This window comes from Akebia trifoliata, chromosome 5, assembly GCF_017979445.1.
Source record: "Akebia trifoliata isolate Shusen 1 chromosome 5, ASM1797944v1, whole genome shotgun sequence".
Lineage (NCBI taxonomy): Eukaryota > Viridiplantae > Streptophyta > Magnoliopsida > Ranunculales > Lardizabalaceae > Akebia > Akebia trifoliata.
In genome coordinates this window covers 29,336,818-29,356,983 of record NC_141379.1, presented here as the reverse complement: position 1 = coordinate 29,356,983, position 20,166 = coordinate 29,336,818, and the positions used below count along the sequence as shown (strand labels likewise).

At 32.6% G+C, this 20,166-nt stretch overlaps 3 protein-coding genes across 3 annotated transcripts; all 3 read left to right on the top strand.

The window, feature by feature from the left end:
• The first annotated feature begins 4,037 nt into the window (after window positions 1-4,037).
• LOC147402037 (uncharacterized) lies at window positions 4,038-5,154 on the top strand. The gene is made up of 2 exons (XM_086441598.1): window positions 4,038-4,293; window positions 4,381-5,154. The coding sequence occupies exons 1-2, from the start codon at window positions 4,195-4,197 to the stop codon at window positions 5,137-5,139; spliced, it is 858 nt and encodes a 285-aa protein (XP_086297724.1). The 5' UTR covers window positions 4,038-4,194; the 3' UTR covers window positions 5,140-5,154.
• Window positions 5,155-11,898: 6,744 nt separating this feature from the next.
• LOC147402036 (putative glutathione S-transferase) lies at window positions 11,899-14,357 on the top strand. The gene is made up of 2 exons (XM_086443536.1): window positions 11,899-12,337; window positions 13,873-14,357. Exons 1-2 carry the CDS (start codon window positions 12,029-12,031, stop codon window positions 14,230-14,232), a joined length of 669 nt encoding a protein of 222 aa, XP_086299662.1. The 5' UTR covers window positions 11,899-12,028; the 3' UTR covers window positions 14,233-14,357.
• A 4,038-nt stretch (window positions 14,358-18,395) lies between these two features.
• LOC147402035 (putative glutathione S-transferase) lies at window positions 18,396-19,550 on the top strand. Its single transcript, XM_086443535.1, has 2 exons — window positions 18,396-18,742; window positions 19,094-19,550. The coding sequence occupies exons 1-2, from the start codon at window positions 18,434-18,436 to the stop codon at window positions 19,451-19,453; spliced, it is 669 nt and encodes a 222-aa protein (XP_086299661.1). The 5' UTR covers window positions 18,396-18,433; the 3' UTR covers window positions 19,454-19,550.
• Window positions 19,551-20,166: the final 616 nt, after the last annotated feature.

Genomic DNA, 20,166 nt, shown 5'->3' with positions numbered 1-20,166 from the left:
CGAAGGTGTTGAAAAAAGGGGTAATTATCAAAAAAATACAAAAAAAAAAAGTATTTATGAAAACAAATCGAATTTTTCAAATATTTTTAAAAAGATACAAAACCGGTCTTTAAAAGACCGGTTTTTCTCTCTCCTCAAAATTTCTCAATACACTCTCTCTCCTCTAATATTTTTTTTTTAAAAAAACTGAAAAACCGGTCTTTAAAAGACCGGTTTTTCTCTCTCCTCATTAATCTCTCACAATTTCTCTCTCTTCAATTATTTTAAAAAAAAAACCAATTTTTTTTAAAAAAGTTTTTCTCTCTCATCATTTATTTCTCACTCTTTTCTCTCTCCTTAAAATAAAAAACGAATTTATTTTTTAAAATTTTTTCTCTCTCTTCATTCAATTATTTCACCAATTTCTCTCTCCTATTATTTTTTTAAAAAAAAACGATTTTTTTTTTTAATTTTCTCTCTCTTTACTTATTTCTTTTACCCTTCTCTTCTCTTCTCTTCTCTTCTCTCCAAAAGAATTACTTTTTTTTTTACTTTTTCATCTTCTTCTTCTTCATCTTCTTCTTCAACTAAGGTAAGGTAAATCAAAAATTTGTTTTTATTATTTTATCTCAAGATCTTGAGATCTCAACATCTTGATCTCAAGATAAGATCAAGATCATCTTATCATGAGATCAAGATCTTTTGATCTCAAGATAAGATGAAGATCTTTTGATCTTGGTCTCATGATAGATCAAGAGCTCATGATCTTGATCTTATTGGGTCCACATGAATGTCATGTTTGATAATCCTATGTTAAAATAAATCTTCTTATCATCACCTACAAAAAAAATATAAATGCATCATTGTAATATTAACATCATAAGATCAAGATCATCTTATCATGAGATCAAGATCTCATGATCTTGATCTTTTGATCTTTGATCTTGATCTCATAAGATCAAGATCTCATGATCTTTGATCTTGATCTCATAAGATCAAGATCTCATGATCTTGATCTCATAAGATCAAGATCTCATGATCTTTGATCTTGATCTCATAAGATCAAGATCTCATGATCTTTTGATCTTGATCTTATTAGATTCATATGAATGTCATCTTTGATGATCCTATGTTACAATAAATCTTCCTATCATCACCCACAAAAAAAAATATAAATGCATTATTGTAATATTAATCTCATAAGATGAAGATCATCTTATCATGAGATCAAGATCTCATGATCTTGATTTTATTGGATTCACATGAGTGTCATGTTTGATGATCCTATGTTACAAGAAATCTTCCTATCATCACCCACACAAAAATATAAATGCATCATTGTAATATTAAACTCATAAGATGAAGATCATCTTATCATGAGATCAAGATCTCATGATCTTGATATTTTGATCTTGATCTCATAAGATCAAGATCTCATGATCTCATAAGATCAAGATCTCATGATCTTGATCTTTTGATCTTGATCTCATAAAATCTTGATCTTATTTGGTTCACATGAATGTCATGTTTGTGGACTTTGAAATGAAAATTGAATTTGAGGTCCATTTGTGTATAAATTTAATTTAGAAATTAACTTCGAAAATCTAATTAATTTAGAAAAAGAATATTAAAATTATTTTTCTCTACCAAATTTAAATAAATAAAAAACATTATGAAAATATGGCACAAAAAATATGTTATAGATAATTAGATATATTATTAATGTTTATATACAAATGTGATTAGAAAAATTAATGAAATCAATATAGAGCTAATTTTAGGTAAGGCATATACAAATCATGATTTGAAGTGTTTGGGTTTTTATATAGAAGTTTTAAAACAGACAAAAAGAAAAGAAAGAAAAATAATCCAAGTACTCTTATAATCATCTAATGTGGGACTATATTTTCAAAAGCTTTCTTTAGAAAAAAAAAATAGGATACCTTTTAAACCAACTAGTGGTGTTAAAAAATTATGTTGAGATTACAACACCACAAAAGTCAAGAGCAATAATAACAAATTTGTCCTTATAGAAGTATAGAAGTTTGAAAATATTTATGTATTATTTCATTTTCCTATCCCCTTTTGCACTCATTGTTGGGTCCACATGAATGTCATGTTTGATAATCCTATGTTAGAATAAATCTTCTTATCATCACCCACAAAAAAAATATTAATGCATCATTGTAATATTAACCTCACATAGTTTAGTAATTTTGGCAAAACACATAGTTTTTTGTAATTTCTTGCACATGTAGTGTTGAGTTATAAAATTAATTGATTGTGTTTGCATGTTTGTGGACTTTGAAATGAAAATTGAATTTGAGTATAAATTTAATTAAAAAATTAACCTCGAAAATTTAACTAATTTGAAAAAAGAATATTAAAATTATTTTTTTTCTACAGAATATAAATAAAAAAAACATTCTGAAAACATATGTTCAAACACATTTAAGTCATATTTTATTTTTCTTTTAAGTTAATTTCCTAGGTTAGAAACTATAAAGGGTAACTAAAATATTTACAAATTCAGCACTCTTAATTTAAATGTATCACGTGACCTTAATATCAATATCTTATAATCTTAATTTATTGTAATAGATGGCAGCCAATGATGGACGTATTCCTGGAGGTCCGACTACAGATGTTGTTTTAACCGATCGGCAGGGTCATATATCGAGTGATATATGGATGGGACAGGTTAGAATTTTTATTTAAAAATTAATGATGTAGATTGATTACAATTATATAATTATTTAATAATTGATTTTATAATTATGTAGATTGATTACGACTCCCATTTACAATTGCGATATCATGGACAATTTTTTAGAGATTGGGACATTAGTGGTCCACGAGAAGCTGTTGCTGCAGCTGCTGGTTTTGAGCATTACCAGCGCATCCGATGGTTGCATCATGATGCATGTCTTTGCTATGCATTAGCTGAGAGATTTTGGCCAAAGACTTGCACGTTTCACCTTCCACTCGGAGAGATGACCATCACATTAGAAGACACTTTTCATTGTTTGGGACTGAAGATCGATGGGTCTCCTATTGTTGTACCACGTATAAAGAGAGAGGAGTATCCCAATCTTATCTATGAGTGTCTTGGAAGACTACCTCCTGCTAACGGAAGCTCTTCTTACAATTTTATTAGCCTTAGATGGCTACGCGATACATTTGGGAGATTGCCAAACGGAGATATGTCAATAAATGAGGTAAATTTTAAATTTTTATTATTATAAAAATATTAAATTAAAATCAATATATTTGAATTATTTATTAATATTTTACTTTATATTAGGTAAATAATTATACTCGTGCATATCTACTAGCACTATGTGGAGCCACACTATTTCCAGATGCATCGAGTAATGTTGTTGATAGTAGTCTACTCTATTTATTTAGAGATCTATCTGTTACGTCAAGTTATGCTTGGGGTGCCGCCGTTCTTGCATTTTTATATTCTTCTCTTAGCAAATTTGTAAGAACTGAGGGGAAGCGACCATCGAGACTCATGGGATGTACTCCATTATTACAAGTATGGGCACACGAACGATTATCAGTAGGTAGGCCTATACTTACGAGTTACGATCTTTCATTCCCTCGAGCATGTAGATGGATGACGCAAAATAGGATATATATTGGTGATCCGCATCACACAGTGTTTTATCATATCGGACCGAGTTGGATTTTCTTCTTCCCTCTATGGTAAATATAAACATTTTTATTTATATGTCTAATTAAATTGTTATTATGATATTTCTTCTTATTTATTATTTTTTTTTTAGGTTGTATGGACCCCATATCTTCATATTGCAGGTGAAGATATGGAGATTATACGTACAACTCGTGATCTAAGCTTGCACCGATCTTCTGTAATATTTTTACACACTGCATTCTATCATCCTGCGGATAGATGTATGCGACAATTTGGTTTACAGCAGCTTATCCCGGGTCCTGTCCAACGATGGGCTACAGTAGGGAGGAGGGGAATAATAAATACTACATTAATGATAGATTGGGAAGAAAAATTTATTAAATTTTCCGTACATGGTCAATTATGCAATAACTTGCAAGGTAATTTTAAAGTGAAGTTTACTTGTAAGGTTTATGTCAATTATGTTAATTATGTTGAGACTTACATGATAATTTTAAAAATATTTAGATGATTGGCCATCCGAAGAATTTCGGAGATGGTATGGTTGTCCTCGGATGCATAATCCGGCACTACATTTTCTTGAACCGCGATATATGCCTCGTGGTTATACGGATGACTTGTGCGCATTATACAGAGACAGATGTTATAATGTGGTAAGTTATAACATTTATTTTAATAATTTAATTTTTTTAATAAAAATTTATATAAATTTATATCTAACATGGTATATTATTTTTCAGGCCGGTGTTCTTAATTCTTTGACTCCACAAATCCGTGAAATGGATGTCCATGGACGAGTCATAAATCAGTTGGAAGCTGCTATCTCAACTTTGACATTACAACCACCTTTGCATCTTCAGATTCCTAAACCAGGTGAGCCAGTTTATACAGTTTCGCAACGTCGACGTCGTCGACCTGATCCTGAACCCGAGCCTGAGCCTGAACCTGAGCCCGATCCTGAGCCTGAGCCTGAGCCTGAGAATGACATGTACGATGAGGATGAGGATGAGGATGAGGAGGAGGAGGGTGGTGATGAGGAGTCTCAAGAGCATCAATATGAGGAGTCTCGAGAGCAACAGGATGATGGAATTGGATATTACACACAGATGAGTCAGAGTGATTATATTCCAGTACATGCTGATCAGGATGAGGAAATGATGCGTGCAAATCTCGGGACAGGTTACTTTTCATCTTTGTTGGATTCCCCTTATGACATGCACTCATCATTTTCTCCTTTAGATCCATATCATACACAATACTCACAGACTCCAGAGGATGCACATCTTCAGTCATCTCAGCCTGCATATGAATACTTGATGCAATACCCACAAACTCCACAAAGTGCACAAGCTCCACATCTTCAATCATCTCAGCCCCCATCTGCTGAAGAATTAGGTATTGTTTTACCTAGACGTAATCCAGAAAGAAATGTATCTAAAAAATCTGCTCGAGAGTTATTAAAAGGTGATTGTAGTCGAGGCAAACACTGTCGCTATTAGTCATTTATTATGTTTGTTTATCACGTGATTAAGTTTATATTCGAAATATTTGTCACGTAATTAAATTTTTCACGTAATTAAGTTTGTTATGATATAAAGTTTAAATTATACAATTGTTAGAGTTTCGTTTTATTTAATTACTATCGAGTTCGATGGTAATTAAATAAAAATTGGTAAACTCATTACTAAGTGGTAAGTTAATTAAGTTAAAAAGTGGTGAACTCAACATTAAGTGGTGAGTTCACCACATTTTATTTAATTATTGTCGAGGTCGATGGTAATTAAGTTAAAAAGTGGGTGAACTCAACACTAAGTGGTAAGTTAATTAAGTTAAAAAGTGGGTGAACTCAACACTAGGTGGTAAGTTAATTAAGTTAAAAAGTGGTGAACTCAACATTATGTGGTAAGTTAATTAAGTTAAAAAGTGGTGAACTCAACATTAAGAATCAAAGAGTTCACCAATTTTTTACATTGTGTAGTGTTGAGTTCACCACATTTTATTTAATTATTGTCGAGTTCGATGGTAATTAAATAAAAAATGGTGAACTCAACACTAAGTGGTAAGTTAATTAAGTTAAAAAGTGGGTGAACTCAACACTAGGTGGTAAGTTAATTAAGTTAAAAAGTGGTGAACTCAACACTAAGTGGTAAGTTAATTAAGTTAAAAAGTGGTGAACTCAACATTTAGTGGTTGAACCAATCTACTATTTTCATACGTACATATTACATTTCAACTTACAAATTGATAAACAAAATTAAACACAAACATTTAACAAAAATTAAAAAATTACAATTATTTTCAAATTGAATTTCTACATGTGGATCGATTGTGTCCAATATTTCCACAACGACTACAATGCAATGGTCGCACATCTTGAACATCAGTTTTCTTTCTGTTTACTTTTGGACGACCGGGTCGGCGTCGAGTCATAGGCGGCAAAATTTGTTCTTCTCGTTGAGGAGGATTTTCTAACTCATATGGATCAGGAATACCTTCCATAGAAGTTGCGTAACACTGTCTATATCTTTCAACACTAAATTCGTTAGAACAAAATTGATATTTATCCCATCTTTTCATATCACATACTTTGATTGCATGTTGGCATGGAATAAGTGTTTGAACCCATTTGCCACAAGTACAATATCTATTATCCATTTGAAGTACATGTGTTTTTGATTTCTCGCGATCATAAACTTCAAATCTCATATCATTAATAGTTAAAAGTTCACAACTAATAGTTTTTTGTATTCTTTTTCGAATTTTATTTTCAATCCTTGGAACTAATTGAGAATCCCAAGTAAGACTCTTTATCTCTACGTCTATTATGTAATTCAATTATTTTACACCTAATACCTTCTAATAATCCGGTTATTGGTTTCATACGCAATTTTAATATCCATGAATTAAAACTTTCATTTGCATTTGATCTTATTATTCTAAAACGAGGTATTGGAGAATGACTTACTGCCCAATGAACTAATGCATGTGTTGGATCTTCCTCTGATATTATCCAATTATATATTTCAATATTTTCTCTCTTAATTAATTCTAACTTTGTTTTACAGTCAATTTCAGTATAAGCTTTAGCAACTTTTTCTAAAAGTTTACAAAATAAATCTGATTTATAAATTCTTTTTAAATTTGCTTGAAAATGTTGAATGCAAAAAAAAATAAAATGATGAAGGAAAATATTTATTAATTGCAAATATTATTCCTTTTTGTTTATCTGAAATAAATGAAATTTTATTAAAATCATAAGGTCTAAGTGACATTTCAAAACAATTTAAAAACCATTCCCAAGTATCTTTATTTTCTTGTTCAACTATTGCATATGCAAGTGGAAAAATACCATAATTTGGATCGTGAGCAATCGCAAGCAAGTAGTATACCTTGATATTTATCTTTTAAGAATGTACCATCTAATCCTACAATTGGTAAACATCCATTTTTAAAACCATCTATACATGCTTTAAAAAATATAAAAATACGTTGAAAATAACTATTTGAACTAATTTTAAGAAAACAAAAACTTCCTAGATTTGTTTCTAAAATAGTTTGACAATAATATTCAATATTTTTATATGCTTCAACTTCACAACCATGTATTTCACGATTAGCTTTTTCCCTTGCTTTCCAAGCTTTTATATATGTGATAGATACATTATATTCATCTCTAATATCAGCCATTATAGATTGGGGAGAATAAAATTGATTATTTCTTACTCGAGTTAATATTTTATCCTTTATCCAGTTACTACTGGCTTGAGGATGAGGTCGTGAGTCCATTGTACCCATACATGTGTGGGTTGTGTTAAATTTACGTATAGTAAATAAATCACCATTTGCAATTTTTTTTGCATATATGCGCCAATCACAATTTGGAACATCGCATTTAACTATAAATTTTTCTTTATTATTAATAACATATTTTATTCTAAAATTATGAGTAATAGCTAAAGAAATTATATGTTTTCTTAATTCAATTACATTATTAAAAATTTTACCAATATAAATATCTAATATATTTTCATCATCGTCGGATGACGAACTCAAATTGTTATCAATAAATTCATCTACATCACTCTCAAAATCATTTTGTATTACAACATTACGTTGAATTGTATTGTATGTAATATTATGGTCAATATCAGTATTTTGATATTGATTTGAAGAACTAGGCTCACCTTGACCATAATTTGATTGATACATTACAAAATTTTCATGTTGTATCACAAAAATAATTGTACTTTGGGAATTTTGATTATAATTTAATATATATTCCCAGGTTCCTTGATCAAAAATATCAATTAAAAAATTTTCATTATCTAAATTAATAACTGACCTTATTGCAAATTGTCGTTGAATATTGCAGACTGAAATAATAAGAGCTCTTAACTCCGCATATGTAATTTCTGATGAAGTTGATAAAAGTCGTGTATTTCCACCAATATACGTGATACCTTCAACAGAACCGCCATATCGACAAATAATTGCTCTTGAATTCATATTCGATGTAAATTGTGAGAGAATCAAAAAGGAGAATTTTTAGAGAATCAAAATAGTAAGAATTATGAGAAGATCAAAATAGTGAGAATTGTGAAAAAATAAGTTTGTGAGATTGTATATATATACATATAATATAACGATAAAAAAACGACTAAAAAATGGCTATATAACGGTCGAATTTGAAAAAGAGAGAGAGAAAAAATTCGATTTTTTTAAAATATTAAAAAAAAATTGTTTTTTTTTAAATAACATAGGTGAGAAAGAAGTGAGAGAAATGAATGAAGAGAGAGAAATTTTTTTAAAAAAAATTCGTTTTTTTTTTTAAATAATAGGAGAGAGAAAGGGGTGAGAGAAATGAATGAAGAGAGATAATTTTTTTTTTAAAAAAAATCGTTTTTTTTTTTAAATCATTTTTTTTTTTATAGGAGAGAGAAATGGGTGAAATAAATGAATGAAGAGAGAGAAAAAATTTTAAAAAAAATTCATTTTTTTTTTAAATAATAGGAGAGAGAAAGGGTGTGAGAAATGAATGAAGAGAGAGAAATTTTTTTTTAAAAAACATCGTTTTTTTTTTTAAATCATTTTTTTTAAATAATAGGAGAGAGAAATGGGTGAAATAATTGAATGAAGAGAGAGAAAAAATTTTAAAAAATAAATTCGTTTTTTATTTTAAGGAGAGAGAAGAGTGAGAAATAAATGATGAGAGAGAAAAACTTTTTAAAAAAAAATTGGTTTGTTTTTTTAAAATAATTGAAGAGAGAGAAATTGTGAGAGATTAATGAGGAGAGAGAAAAAGGGTCTTTTAAAGACCGGTTTTTCATTTTTTTTTAAAAAAAATATTAGAGGAGAGAGAGTGTATTGAGAATTTTGAGGAGAGAGAAAAACCGGTCTTTTAAAGACCGGTTTTGTATCTTTTTAAAAATATTTGAAAAATTCGATTTGTTTTCATAAATCTTTTTTTTTTGTATTTTTTTTAATTACCCCTTGAAAAAATGAATGGCTATTGAACTCTTAAATTTAAAAATAACATTAAATAATGAAAATTAACATTTCTTTTCAAAGATTTTAAAATTTTTTCCATTATAACCATATGGTATCATATCATGTTAATGAATGCCAGGAAATGATGCAGTTAGGATCTACTCCAAGATATGTTAAGTAACAAATTAACTTGATCAATTTGAATTTTATGACGTGGATCCCCACTCCAAGGTTTGATTGGTAACAAAGTTGATGGTGTAAGGTGTGGTTGGTAACAAACTTCAGGTTGACAACAATAATTAGTCTTTCATATCAATCATTTTATAATAAAACACAATGGATCACATCCCAATGTTTATACCTCCCCTCGAGATAAACATTTATCTAAATTTAATGGCAGTCATAAATGGTAGGAATTGTGACGTCACCCATGAGATCATGCCGTGGTCCAATTATTCTTACCTAAGCCAGGACGTCACTGATTTTTAAAATTTTAAATTCTTTTTTGATTTGTAAATTTTAATAAAAGGCTACGTTGCTGACTTCTTGTAGGTGAAGTCTAGAATTAAATTCTACATTTGAACGAAGACTTTCCCTTCTATTATCATGTGGAACCCTCTTCGGACCCTTCAAGTCATGACTATTGGGCCCACCTTTTGATGACCTAAGACCTTCAAATTAAAAAAAATCATGATTAGTGATTTGCAAACCATTTGATTATGAAAATCTGTAAGTCTGTAAATCTACCAACTTGAAATAACAGGCTGGGTTTTGTTGGGTAGTTGAGCTTAAAATTAATGGATGATGTAGGCATGCCCCTCCACATTTTGGTGTATATTTGATTTCTCATCAAGCTTTAAAACATGTTGTTATAAGGTTTGAGAATTGGACTACCTATAACCTAGAATCTTGATCATTCCCTAACCGAGGAGAGGTTAACTTTAACCCTTCATTACTATTTCACCCCGCAACCACAAGTCCAATCATATGTAACTCGAAGTTATGAATGGGGATATTCCCGATGCTCACAAAGAAAAAAAGAAGTGATTTAGAACCAAAAAAAAAAAAAAAATGAAGTGACTTGGCAAATCTTGTTTGTCGATAACCTCGGACCAATCAATCAAATATTGATTAATTCGTAATCAATCGAACACTACTTGAAAACGGCTCTTCTACCAAGAAACAAAATGTTCCAAATGTTCTTGGAAATTCTTGTTTCCATTGGACCATTTGTATCACACATGTTTCTTAACCATCTTTAAACCTTACGGAGAAAAGTCAAAAATATGTTTATATTACTTTTTTAAAAATAATACATTATTTTTTAGATTTGAAGGTTGAAGAAGATAGAAACCTCAAACCTCAATATCGAGGATGAGAATAAAAATGTTTATGTTATAGCTCGAAGATGGAGTTGAAGCTGATGACATGCACCTTGGCCTCGACCTTTTTCAATTAATTAATTAATTAAAAATGATCTAAATGCCCATGTCTTCAACCCGTAACACCCCCCCACCCCCCTTTAAAAAAAAATTGATTTTTCCTCTTAAAATCAGTAATCTATCTTTAGTGTCTTGGATACAATTTTTTGTTCTTACTTTTCAATCTTAAGATTATATTTAATTCAACCTTTAAAATTTATTACCATCCTCTACAATCTTAAGATTCTATCAAGATGATGGAATATTGAAAGAAAAATTAAAGGTATGTTTGATTGTACATGAAAAATAGGGTGAAAAATCAATTTCTATGGAAAATGACATTTTTCAAGTGTTTGATTGTACATGGAAATAGAAATTCATTTTTCACCCCAATCAAAAAGTCCATTCCTAATTCTTCCCCACTCATATCTTCTTTCCTACCACTATCATCACCATTACACTAACCTCGTCATCATCATCATCACCGTCGCTATCTCCGTCTCTATCATCACCATCTCCGACCACATTTTCTCTCTCTCTTCTTCTCTTTCTTCTCCATCTCTCACTTCCTCTGCCACCACCACCACCACCACTACGTTTTCCCCCCATCTTCCTCACTTACCTTCACCTCCACCACCATCACCATCACGTTCTCCTTTCTTCTTCCTCACTTACCTCCACCGCCACCATGTCTACCGTCGTCGCCGTCGCAGTCACTACCGCCGTCACTATTATCGTCGTTGCCGCCACATTCTCCTCCCTCCCTCTTCCTCTTCCTCCTTATCTTCTCTTCTTTTTTTTTCTCATATTTTTTCTATGATTTTATTCAAGTAAAATCAAACAATGGAATCTGATTTTCCAACCCCACCTATTTTTCACCAGTATTTTTTCATGGATTTCAAATTCCATGGAAAGTCACTTTCCATGCAATCAAACATACCCTAAAGGTTTTTTGTTTTTTTTTACAAGTTGAAGATAAGTATATAAGGGAAGACTGAGTCATGGCTTTAAATCTTGTTTGAGACTGAGATGACTCGTCCCAAATGTCTTAGTATTATCCACCGACGAAATGGATATATAAGTCAAAAGTATCGGGCGAGATTTAAAACCACGGTTCATTTTTCTAATTGTTGAACGAGACAACTCGAACGTATGGTAAAACTTGTCCAAAATGAGATGTCAAAACGAGTTTTAAAACCATGAGACTAAGGTCAAGGGAGCTGTTATCATTTTGAAAAAAAAAATGGGGGTATCTCAGATATTCACCAGAAGCATGTGGTGTAGCAAAATCACCCATATCTAGTACTATGAAAGGTCAAAAAAAATGTAGTGGTTAGTAATTGATGAAAAGTTTGACCTTCCCTCTGCAGTGCGGACGGTAGAAGCTTATTTTCCAAGCCAGAAGACTAGATTTGATGAGTATAAATATAAGTGAAATGGAGTTCAGAAACCAATCAATCACTTAATAGAGATCTTAAACATGGAAGAAGTTAAGCTGATTGGGGCTTGGCCTAGTCCTTTCATGTACAGAGTGATATGGGCTTTGAAACTGAAGGGTGTCAAATATGAATATGTACAAGAGGATCTCTCCAACAAGAGTGATTTGCTCTTACAGTATAACCCAGTTCACAAGAAGATCCCTGTTCTTGTTCATCGAGGAAAACCCATCTCTGAATCCGTCGTTATCCTCGAATACATCGAAGAAACATGGCCACACAACCCATTGTTGCCAAAAGATCCTCATGAGAGAGCCATTGCTCGGTTTTGGACCAAATTTGGAGAAGATAAGGTGATTTTACTAATCTCTACTAATATGTGTTTTATTTATTTTTTATTTTTATTTTTTTTTCACACTTAATTTTAAACAATGCTTGAGATTTTCCATCAAACATACGGTTGAAATAAGAGGAAAAATCAGGGCTGCAACCTGGTCGGGTTGGAGGGTAAACCCCCAACCCAGGCTCAACCCAAGTTGTAGAACCCTCGACCCCCCGAGCTCAATTCAAGCTGACCATCGGGCTTGAGCTTGGGTGGGTTGGACTCGATGAACATGTCTAATTTCATTTTGATCAACAATTAAATTTTATAATTTATCAGTAAACCAACGTGTAAATGGCTCTCCATCTTAAAAAATCTGTACTATTGTATATAAACATATATAGCAATAGATTGAAATAGAAAGAAAAATCAATAAAAAAGATTATTTTCTTTAGTTATACAAAATATGTGTAAGAAAATATAACTGAAAAATAGTTTAAAAATATTTATATATTGATATATAGCATTGGGTTGGGGTTGAGTTGGGTTGCCCACACCCTCAATCGAGCTCAACCCAAATGGAGGTCGGTTTGAGATATCCTAGCCCAGGCTCTACTCATAATCTACTGTCAATTGAGTTGAGTTCAGGTTAGCCCACCCAAGTTGCAGCCCTTGGAAAAACACATGTTTCTTAGAGATCTACGTATTGTTTTAGAGATTCATTTTGTAGAGAATCTCTAGGAATATTCTTCCATCTCAACCATTTGTTGGTGTTGACCACCAACTCTAAATCAAACACATATGGGTAATTATAAGTTGTAATCATTGTTTTAGGACTCGCCCAGCCTTACCTGGTCGAGTTGGATTTTGACATGACTCAGCCACAAAATTCGTTAGAATCAACTCGTAAGTACCCAAAAAGCAGTAAGTTTGGTCAGAAATTCAATTTTCAAAACCCTAGATTTTTCTCCCAAAAATCAATACTCTTCGAGTTCTTTACCCTAAAGCTTGAAGATGTCTAGTTTAGGAGAGAAAAGATCAAGGGTATTTAGGTTGAAGATGAGAGTGTTTTAGGTCACTTAATATTTTAATTTGACTCACCGCACTAAACTCGTGAGTATATCTATATGAGGATTTTTTAGGTCACTTAATACTTTAATTTGACTCATCGGACTAAACTCATGAGTTTTTGACTTGGCTTGACATGAATTTTATCTCTCAATGGTAGGAAGACAGCGTTGGGAGATAAAATTAACGTTGAGAGATAAAATTTGTCCTATCTGATTTAAAAGTTTTTTAATTGTGGACTATCATTTTTTTACCGTTAATTTGTAAACCACTTTTGGTGGTATTACAAGTTTCAGAATGGACTGATTTTTTGTGAAGATGATCTTCTCACCATATAGATCATCCTCACTAAAAATCAGCCCAATCTGAAACTTTTAAGTCATATAGGACAAATTTTGTCTCTCAACATTGTCTCCCTAATGTTGTCCACCGAACGCTACCCTATATATATATATCATTCAAAGTGACTAAAATTGAATTGATTTTTTGGTGATGAAGATCATTACTTTTTTCGGTTTGATTCGGTTCGTCGGCAAAGAACAAGAGAAAGCAGTTAAAGATAGCTTGGAAGTTCTAAGAATCTTAGAAGAACATGGGTTTGGAGAGAAGAAGTTTTTTGGAGGCGACACAATTGGATTAGCAGACATAGGGCTGGGATGGATTAGTCATTGGTTGGGCATGATAGAAGAAGCAGTAGGCATAAAATTGGTTGAAGCCGATAGCTATCCTCACTTGCATGAATGGATAAAGAATTTCAAGGAAGTACCCATAATAAAAAACAATCTTCCTGATCGTGATGAGGCACTAGCCTATATAAAACGTCGGAGGGAGATGGTTCTTGCCTCTTCTGCTTCATAATTACAGAATTTTGCACGTGCGCAGGTATTTGTGTGCTATGGACTATGTTGTTTCTTCTGTTTTTATGTGGAAGGATTGTTGTTATCATGGTTAAATGTATGAATTATTGAGCTGTTTCAGTTGCATTTAGCTTGGTGATACTCATTCCTATTTTTATTTTTTAAACCTACTGGGCTTTTGGGTGAAGACCTTGGTGCATTGAAGCCTAAGATCAAAAGCTTATCGATTAGTGTAGAGTATCAATGTGAAGGTGCCAGCTAGCTTAGTTAGTAACAGAGTGTGCGAGTGTTGATACGATGAACCTGGGTTCAAACTGATATCGCCCCACCAAAAAGAAAGGGTCGGATCTAAGTTTTTGAAAATGGACGGCTACCAAACTTACACAGAACTCTCAAATTTTATTTATTTATTTTTGGATAGGTATAAAGTTAGTGGTTAGCACATGAAGTTGAGTTCGAGAGAGTCTTAACCTGAGAAGTGGGAACATCATCTTACCACTTAGTTAAGTTGGCACTTCCTTAAATTTAAAATTAAAATTCAACAGTGAAGAATAACTTTCATTTTTAAAGTTCAAAATTTTTTGTCCTCTACAACCCAGTGGGATTGGATAATGTTTTTGGATACCACAAGGTGAGCTCGGCAACCCTTGGTAAGAGTTGAAATCTTACTAAGTAAGACTAGTCGGACTCTTTGACAAAATGTTGAAGATGGAGGCATGTTGGAAACAAAATTCGAGAGATAAGTCATCAGTTCGAAAATAATTAATTCCAATCGTTACACGACTAAATCAAGAAGCCAGGCAACACATTTCTTCCCCAAGCAGGAATGCTAAAACACAAAAGATTTTGACAACAATAATGACCAATGGAATCCCCCAATTGCTAATATACATTGAGACTCCGGTTCGGACACCCCCATCATCAAAGAAAGAGAGAGAGAGAGAGAGAGAATGTGTGTTTTATGTGATACTACCTTACGAATTATGGCTCACCCATGCATTCATAGAAAGGTCTTGTCAATTAAAGATGTAAGGATGATTTCCTTCTCGCTTAAATGATATATATATAATTGGGTCTTCCTTCAATAATATACTAGAAGGTCATATTAAGCTCTTCCAAGAATTTTTAGCAGCTTCAACAGATGAACCACCCGAATCTGCATTAGCATCTTTAGGTTTCAAGAAGAAAGGGTCCCATTCATGAGCTCCCACCTCATGTTGTTCTTCCTCTAACAATTCATATTTCCAACTATTATGACCATCAACAATGTCCCTCCTCAACTTTGTAACTTTGTCAACAATTGCTTGTACAACTACGTCAAAGGCATCTTAATTTGTGTTTTGTGGAGCCTGATAGTACTAGTCTATAAGGAGGTACTGTTAATCAAGCCACACGTTCCTGCAAATTGAGCTTGGTGTTGAGCTCGCTGAGGGGAGGGGGGGGGGGGTTGTATTAGGGAACAAAACCACTAAAAGAAAATTTTCCAAGGATATTTTTATAATTTCACTATATTATGTAAAACCCTAATTAGGTTTTCTATGGTATTTATATTTTTCATTTTTCAGTGAAGGGGTATAATTTGTAATTACGAGCTTTCTTTTCATAGCGGAATCTGTGTGATCCGTGGACATACCTCAATCTTGAGGGAATCATGTAAAATGAGTTTGCATTTTATGTGTGTGATAGAATCTTATTTTTATTTTTTCCAATTCGTTTTCTTAGTTCAATTTCTGCATAACAGAAAGTGTCTCCAATCTTGAATAAGGATCTACATAAATTACCCTTCGTATAAGGCTTATAAACTCTTCTCTCATGATCTTCACCTCCTCGGGAGAAATTTGATGGAATCCTTCCTCTATGATAACATTCCATTTATGAATATCATCATCAATAATGAACACCGAGTACTTAGCATAATTCATTGAAGATGCCACGTGTACTGCGTGTAAGCCAAACCGGGATAGAAGAAAATAGGTATACAACCGACCAACATCAAATAAAAAGCCGATCTTCGCATGTACAAATTGCCTTGAGGTTGTAAGAAAAATAGGGAACATTGAAACATCTACATTATGCTGCTCGGAGAGTGACACCTACTTTCCTCAAAATCACATTCCAATAACTTGCTGATTTTGGACATCTTACATTGTGTACGAAATTTTTTGCATCACCTACTTTTTGAAAATTTGTGGTACTTGATGGTTCAATATTCGAACTTCATGTTACAATAAATTCTTAATCCAATTTTCTTCTTCGGTGAACTTTTTTTAATCGTCTTCATCGCCGATGCTCACTTGAAAAGACATCGATGTGATAGTTACCAAAGAGCCCCCGAAGATACTTGATAAAAATTAGAGAACAAAGAGAAGAAAACTAAAGTAAGAGATTTATACGTGACTTGTGCTTTGGGTTTAAGTAGGAGAGGTCTCCTTATTTATAGTATGATCTCATTAATGGGGGTATTTCTAAATCACCCTAAATTTAATACTAAATTTATTGGCAGGGTGCGGTGCTGGAGTCATGGACCGTAGAATACTATGAAAGGTCAAAAAAATGTAATGGTCAGTAATTGATGAAAAGTTTGACCTTCCCTCTCCAGCATGGACCGTAGAATCTTATTGCCCAAGAAAGAAGACTAGATTTGATCACTATAAAATGCAAGTGAAATGGAGTAGAGAAATCAATCCATCACTTAATAGAGATCTTAAACATGGAAGAAATTAAGCTGATTGGAGCTTGGCCTAGTCCTTTTATGTAATTTGTAGACTATGCCTCTTACCTCACCTCTCCTCGCAGCTTGATGTTGGACCCATTGGACCTTCTCAGGGAGCTTAAAGAAATTTTATGTAAGGATGCCAATTGGCATGTGTATGGAAGGATGTAATTTGTTTCTTTCTAGTTGGGGGTCTGCCTAACTCCCCCTTTAATCTTCAAAAGAAAAAATAAGTCTAGAATTAAATTCTAGATATGATAACTCCCTAACTCTTAGGAGTGACTTGATAGTTCATTAGTTATACTTAGTTTTTTTTAATATGGAAAATCATTTTTGATGAATTTTTATTGTTAATGACAAGTAGATAATGACATACTCCAAATTTTGAACATTTAGATATATTTTCCGATTTATTTTGACGATTTGTAACAAAAAAATGACAAATGAAGTTGGATTTTAAATTTTTTGAAGCTTTCATCATAACTTATGATTCGAATGTTTGTTTCGCAACTATAATATATGCATTTTAGGTATTTCAAGAGTATCTATTAAGATTGAAGTTAAAAAATAAAAAAAAATTGAAAAAAATTAGGATCACAGTTATAATGTAGAATTCATCACTTTTTATTGTCGAGCTTGTCACTTTTAATTGTCGAGTTCAACATTTTTATTCTTTGAGTTTGACAATTTTAAGAGTTATTGCATATCGCAACAATAAAAATTGTTGAATTAATTTTTTTTTAAATAATTGTTGAGTTCTAGAATTGTTACTCAACAATAAAAAAAATTGTTGAACTCAACAACTTTTAAAAATTGTCGAATGCAATAATTTTTACCATTGAACCATAGTGGTGGATACATTTGCCACAATAACCGTTAAAATAGTCAAACTCAACAATAAAAAATGTCGAGCTATCTTTAATGTCTTGAATAAATTTTTTTCCTTGCTCTTCAATCTTAAGATTATATTGAATTCAACCTTTAAAATTTATTACCATCCTCTACAACCTTAAGGGAAGACTGAGTCATGGCTTTAAATCTTGTTTGAGACAGAGATGACTTGTCCCAAATGTCTCAGTATTATCCACCAACGAGATGGATATACAAGTCAAATGTATTGGACGAGATTTAAAATCATGGTTCATTTTTCTAATTGTTGAATGAGACAACTCAAACGTATCGTAAAACTCATCCGAGAGGAGATGTCAAAACAAGTTTTAAAACCATGAGACTGAGGTCAAGGGTGCTGTTATCATTTTGAAAAAAAATGGCGGTATCTCAAATATTCAAGAGAAACATGTAGCATACCAAAATCACTATGAAGGTCAAAAAAATGTAACGGTCAGTATTGATGAAAAGTTTGACCTTCCCTCTCCAGCGTGGACCGTAGAATCTTATTGCCTAAGAAAGAAGACTAGATTTGATCACTATAAAATGCCAGTGAAATGGAGTAGAGAAATCAATCCATCACTTAATAGAGATCTTAAACATGGAAGAAGTTAAGCTGATTGGAGCTTGGCCTAGTCCTTTTATGTACAGAGTGATATGGGCTCTGAAACTGAAGGGTGTCGAATATGAATATGTACAAGAGGATCTCTCCAACAAGAATGATTTGCTCTTACAGTATAACCCAGTTCACAAGAAGATCCCTGTTCTTGTTCATCGAGGAAAACCCATCTCTGAATCCGTCGTTATCCTCGAATACATTGAAGAAACATGGCCACACAACCCATTGTTGCCAAAAGATCCTCATGAGAGAGCCATTGCCCGGTTTTGGACCAAATTTGGAGAAGATAAGGTGATTTACTAATCTCTCTGTTTTAATTTTTTTCACACTTGAGCTAAGCTCCTAAGTTTGACTAGAAGTTGAAGATTAGGGCAGTTTAGGTCATTTAATATTTTTTACTCGACTCAACTGGATGGACATTCGAGGAGAGATGAGTTAACAAAAAAAATATATGCGATTTTAACTTGTTTTAGAGAAGTTTCAGTCCTCTCATCTCATTAGTGGACGTAGGCATTGTCAAATTATTTTAAATCTTGCTGCATTATGTGTTCACTTTTATTTTTATTTGTACTGTAACAGTTATTTAATTTAGGGTTACCATTCACAAATACTAAACTCAAATTAGTGTTTCTGATCATATAGGTGTCTACTTTTTCCGGTTTCATTTGTGGCGTGGGTGAAGAACATGACAAAGCAGTTAAAGAGAGCTTGGAAGTTCTAAGAACCTTGGAAGAATATGGGCTAGGAGAGAAGAAGTTTTTCGGAGGCAACACAATTGGATTAGTAGACATAGCGATGGGATGGATTAGTCATTGGTTGGGAATGATAGAAGAAGCAGTAGGCATAAAATTGGTTGAATCCCACAGCTTTCCTCGCTTGCATGAATGGATAGAGAATTTCAAGGAAGTACCCGTAATCAAAGACAATCTTCCTGATCACGATGAGGCACTAGCCTATATAAAATGCAAGAGAGAGATGGTTCTTGCCTCTTCTGCTCCATAATTACATAATTTTGCACGCACGCAGGCATTCCTGTGCTATGGACTATGTAGTTTTGTCTGTTTTTATGGTTTATTATGAGGAATAATTGTTGTTGTTATGGTTAGATATATGGAATAATTGAGTTGTTTTTTTAGCTACATTTAGCCTAGTAACAAGTTTGTTGATACTAATCCCATTACAGAAACCTAATGAGCTTTTGGGAGGTTGAAGGTGATGGCATTATGGTTATTTGTCAGTCTTTATTGGAAAACCTTAGTCCAGGAGTAAGTCATCATTTTGAAAACCCAAAGACGTACCTTGAAACTTACTCCTATCATTAGAAGACTAAATCAAGAAGCTAAGCAACACCCTCCCTCCTTCCCCAAGAATGAAGGCTAAAACACAAAGATTTTGACCACAATAAGGACCAATGGAATTCCCCCAATTGATAGTAAAACCCGACAATACATTTTAAGAACAATATACATTGAGACTGTTACCCGATACTTCATAGAAATTTCTCGTCAATTACAGAAGCATGATTTCCTTCTCGCTTAAATGATATATAATTGGGTCTTCCTTCAACAATTTATGAGAGTGGCATATTCAACTGTTCTTTTCTATATTTCTCAATGAAACATGGTTCATTTTTATTTTTTATTTTTTATTTTATCAATAAACATGGTTCATCTAGGAAATCAAAGAACATTTCTATTAAGTTCCACACCAGTGCA